General features: G+C 51.5%; 1 protein-coding gene across 1 annotated transcript; it reads left to right on the forward strand.

The window, feature by feature from the left end:
• The first annotated feature begins 469 nt into the window (after nt 1-469).
• DNAJC22 (DnaJ heat shock protein family (Hsp40) member C22) lies at nt 470-2,343 on the forward strand. The gene is given in 5 exon segments (XM_059937353.1): nt 470-653; nt 1,403-1,571; nt 1,573-1,638; nt 1,640-1,742; nt 1,745-2,343. Coding segments are annotated over 4 exon segments (819 nt in total). The 5' UTR covers nt 470-653; nt 1,403-1,520.
• Nucleotides 2,344-3,861: the final 1,518 nt, after the last annotated feature.

Raw genomic sequence — 3,861 nt, forward strand, 5'->3', positions numbered from 1 at the left:
CCTGGAGGCGGGGCAGTGAGGCAAACTCAGGGGGAGAGCCCCTCTCTGCAGCCTGTCCACTGGGGTCTCTGCCTTAAGGGAATTGAAGTGGAGCCATCCAAGACAGCCTTGAACGGCAGTGGAACAGGGAGAGAGGACTGCAGCCTGAGGTGAGGGAGGAGTCACCCTCCCATTTGCGGGGGTGGAAAGGGGAGATCAAGGGCTTGTTTTTGCTTTTATAGGGGACCGCCCTGGGCTGCTTTGCCCGGGCATCTGGACAAGGTGAGTCCGGGGACCCGCCCGGCACCTCCCGTCCGCAGGCGGCAGCGCCACCTGGCGGTCGTGGTGTCGCTGTGTAGGCGCTCTCGGCCTGGAGTGGGCCCTGCGCCAGCCGGGGTGAGCCTGGGAAGGCGGAATACGCCGGGAACACCTTAAACCGAGTTTACCCGAGAGGGCGGGCGAGAAGAGCCCCAGCCTGAAAGGTGATCCCTAAGGGGCCAGGGAGGGCCTTGGGGAGGGGCCTGGCCAGGACGGCCGGACTTCCGTGACACAGCAAACACAGAAAAGACAAAGTCCATTTGGATGGAAGTGGGAGCGGAAAGAGAGGGGCCATTTTGACTCTGTGGTCAAAGGAAATGACTGATCTGATGGGGTCTGGGAGCCGAGGTGCCCAGGTACCGCTGCTCTCCCTGGGACTAGCGGGTACTGGCTGGTGGTCAGGAGGCCCTCTCTGTGTAGAGGCGAGAGACCAGCAGGGGCACTTTACATCTGGTTTGATATTCTGGGGATTCATCGGGCCCCTGTGGAGAGACTTGACAAGTTTGCCCTGGAAGGAGGTGGTTGAATTGCGGGGTGCCAGGGTCTAGGTCAAAATGTAGTTTTTCAGAGCTGGAGGGAACTCAGGACTTCTTTCAAGGTTGACTTGTGGGAAGATGTCCTGGTCTGGACAGATGGGAGGCTGGAGAGGGGCTGAAATCTCCGCCAAGTGTCTTGAGGGCGGCCACAGTCAGAGCTGGGGCCCGGTGGAGCGGGCTGTGTGGCAGGGGACTTTAAAAGTGTGTGGGAACTTTTGGGGACATTGTATTCACTCCGATTCATTCCACCTCTCCCCCCCAACCCCACGAGTCATTCCAGGAGGTCAGTGGTCTGAGGGGAGGTCTGAAATTTAAGCTTCTGCTTTTTTTTGTCCATGTGCTGAGTTCTCAGTTACTCAACTGAAAGCATTTCAAACATTCTTCTCCCCTAAATTCGGAGTCACTGTGGTTGTAAAAAACAGAGATGAGGTGCTAGACTTAAGGGTATGGGAGAACCACAATTTCAGGGACACTCAGGAAGATCTGGACTTGACTAATATTGGAAGGAGAAATGGTTACTGTGTGGGGACCTGGATATAATCTTATGACTGCTTTTTTCCATGTCTTAGGGTCTAAGGATAACTCGGGGGCCGTGACTGCCATGATTCTCACAGATGATCCCAGATTTTGGCATTCTGAGCAATGGCAGGTGCCACTGGACTTGTTCTGAAACCCTTTTCCTAGAGGATGGCCAAGGGGCTCCTGATGACCTATGCCCTCTGGGCTGTAGGGGGGCCTTGCGGGGCTCCATCACCTGTACCTGGGGCGGGACAGCCATGCACTGCTCTGAATGCTTACCCTGGGGGGTGGGGTGGGGGGGTGGCCTAGGCTGGCTCTGGGAATTCTGGAAGCTCCCAAGCTTTGTTGCTCAGGCCAACAGACCCCAGGGGCAGAAGCAGAGCTCAGGAGGGGGGACCCTTTGAGTCCCATTCACTTTGCTGCCCAGATGATAGTGGGCATTTATTTTGGCCTTGTGGCTCTCATTAGCCTCTCCTTCATGGGCAGCTTCTATATTGTGGGCCTCCCACTGGCAGTTGGCTCAGGGGTTTTGCTGATGGCTGCTGTTGGTAACCAGACCTCAGACTCTAAGAATACTCTAGGAGCAGCATTTCTTACTTCCCCTATTTTCTATGGCCGCCCCATAGCCATCCTGCCCATCATCTTGGCTGCTGGCATCACAGCCCAGAAACATCGCCTCTACAAAGCTTCAGTTGGGTCAGAGACACTCAGTGTGAGGCTCTACTGCTTGGGCTTGGCTTACCTTGCTTTCACATGCCCGCTAGCGTACAGTGCCCTCTGCAACACAGCGGCCACCCTTAGCTATGTGGCAGAGGCCCTCGGCTCCTTCTTCAGTTGGTTCAGCTTCTTCCCCCTCCTTGGGCGCCTGATGGAGTCTGTCCTCCTTCTGCCCTGCTGGGTCTAGAAGCTGCTGGTGGGAGATCATGGCTTCAGCAGCGGCTACTTCCAAGAGTGGTAAAAGCTCTATGAGTTTGTTCACAGTTTTCTTTAGTTGCGGTGAGCGGGGGCTACTCTTCGTTGCGGTGCACGGGCTTCTCATTGCAGTGGCTTCTCTTGTTGTGGAGCAGGGGCTCTAGGCTCGCGGGCTTCAGTAGTTGTAGCACCCGGGCTTAGTTGCTCCACGGCATGTGGGATCTTCCCAGACCAGGGCTCGAACCCGTGTCCCCTGCATTGGCAGGTGGATTCTTAACCACTGTGCCACCAGGGAAGCCCTAGGCTAAGCCTTATTGGAGCTGGTACCCCTAATGTGGAAGTACTGTTTTCATGTCTGCTGGGTCAGCCCCCAGAAGGGTGTCCTGGCTTCTTTGGGCTTCTGTGTGCAATGGGTGAAAGTTCAGAGGCTCTAATAGGGAGTGGGGAAAGATACATGTATATTATTTACTTTTTATTGAGGTATAACATATATAGAGTACAATAATTTTATATAGATACCTAGGTAACCACCACTCCAATGAAGGTATGGAATATTTCTAGCACTAAGAAGGTTCCCTCATACCCCTTCCCAATCTATACTCCTTTCCTGGGAAAAAACCTCTATTCTGACTTGTATTACCATAGATTAGTTTTGTCTATTCTTGGGCTTCATATAAATGGAATCATTCAGTGTGTACTCTTTTGTGTCTGAGTTCTTTCATTCAACATTATGTTTGTGAGATTTATTCATACTGTTGCATGGGATTATAAACTGTTTGTTTTCATTGTTGTATAGTATCCCATTGTATGAATACACCACAGTTTATCTATCCACTTTTGTCAATGAACATTTGGGTGGTTTCCAGTTTGGGGCTATTCTGAATAAAGCTGTTACAAACATTCTTGTACATGTCTTTGGTGGACATATATGCTTATTTCTCTTGCAAGGAGGAGATCTTGTCAGGGATGCCAAGTTCCAGGTTGGAATATGAGCATCTGTGATTAAAAGCAAATCCTGGTTCTTGCCATGAGATCCAGAGGTTGTCCATGTTTCAAAAGGCTGGAATTCTAATCTGAGGCTCTGTGCCTTTCCCACCAGCAAGTGGAAGCCAATTCCAGCCTGATTTAGGAAGGGAGTAAGGAGAGGCTCAGGAGCCCTGACAACTTATGAGGTTCTAATTTGTTAGCTTGTGTCTCCCTAAGGTTTTGGGTCTCTCAGAGAGGGCAACAAATGAAGAAATACATTGCAGATACCTGGAGCTAGTGAAGACCACAATTGGCACCAGGCGGAGGAAGCTCAGAGACACTTTCTGGAGATCCAGGCTGCGTATGAAGTCCTGAGTCAGCCCAGGAAGCCAAGGGGATCCTGTGGGTGAGAAGAAACTTCCCTTTGAGGATGGACTCTTCCTGGCACAGCTGGGCAGCTTGTCCCAGCCCAGCTTTGCCCACATGAGGTATCCCAACAGTGTTAAAGAAACTGTCACTTGCAGTGGAGATGAGAAAATCTTAAAGGGGTGAGAAAGCTTTTGTGGTACAAGAATGTATTTATGTTTTGAATTTCTGAATTCTAGGCTATCATATTACTGATTATATTTTC

This window comes from Balaenoptera ricei, chromosome 10, assembly GCF_028023285.1.
Source record: "Balaenoptera ricei isolate mBalRic1 chromosome 10, mBalRic1.hap2, whole genome shotgun sequence".
Taxonomy (NCBI): Eukaryota; Metazoa; Chordata; class Mammalia; order Artiodactyla; family Balaenopteridae; genus Balaenoptera; species Balaenoptera ricei.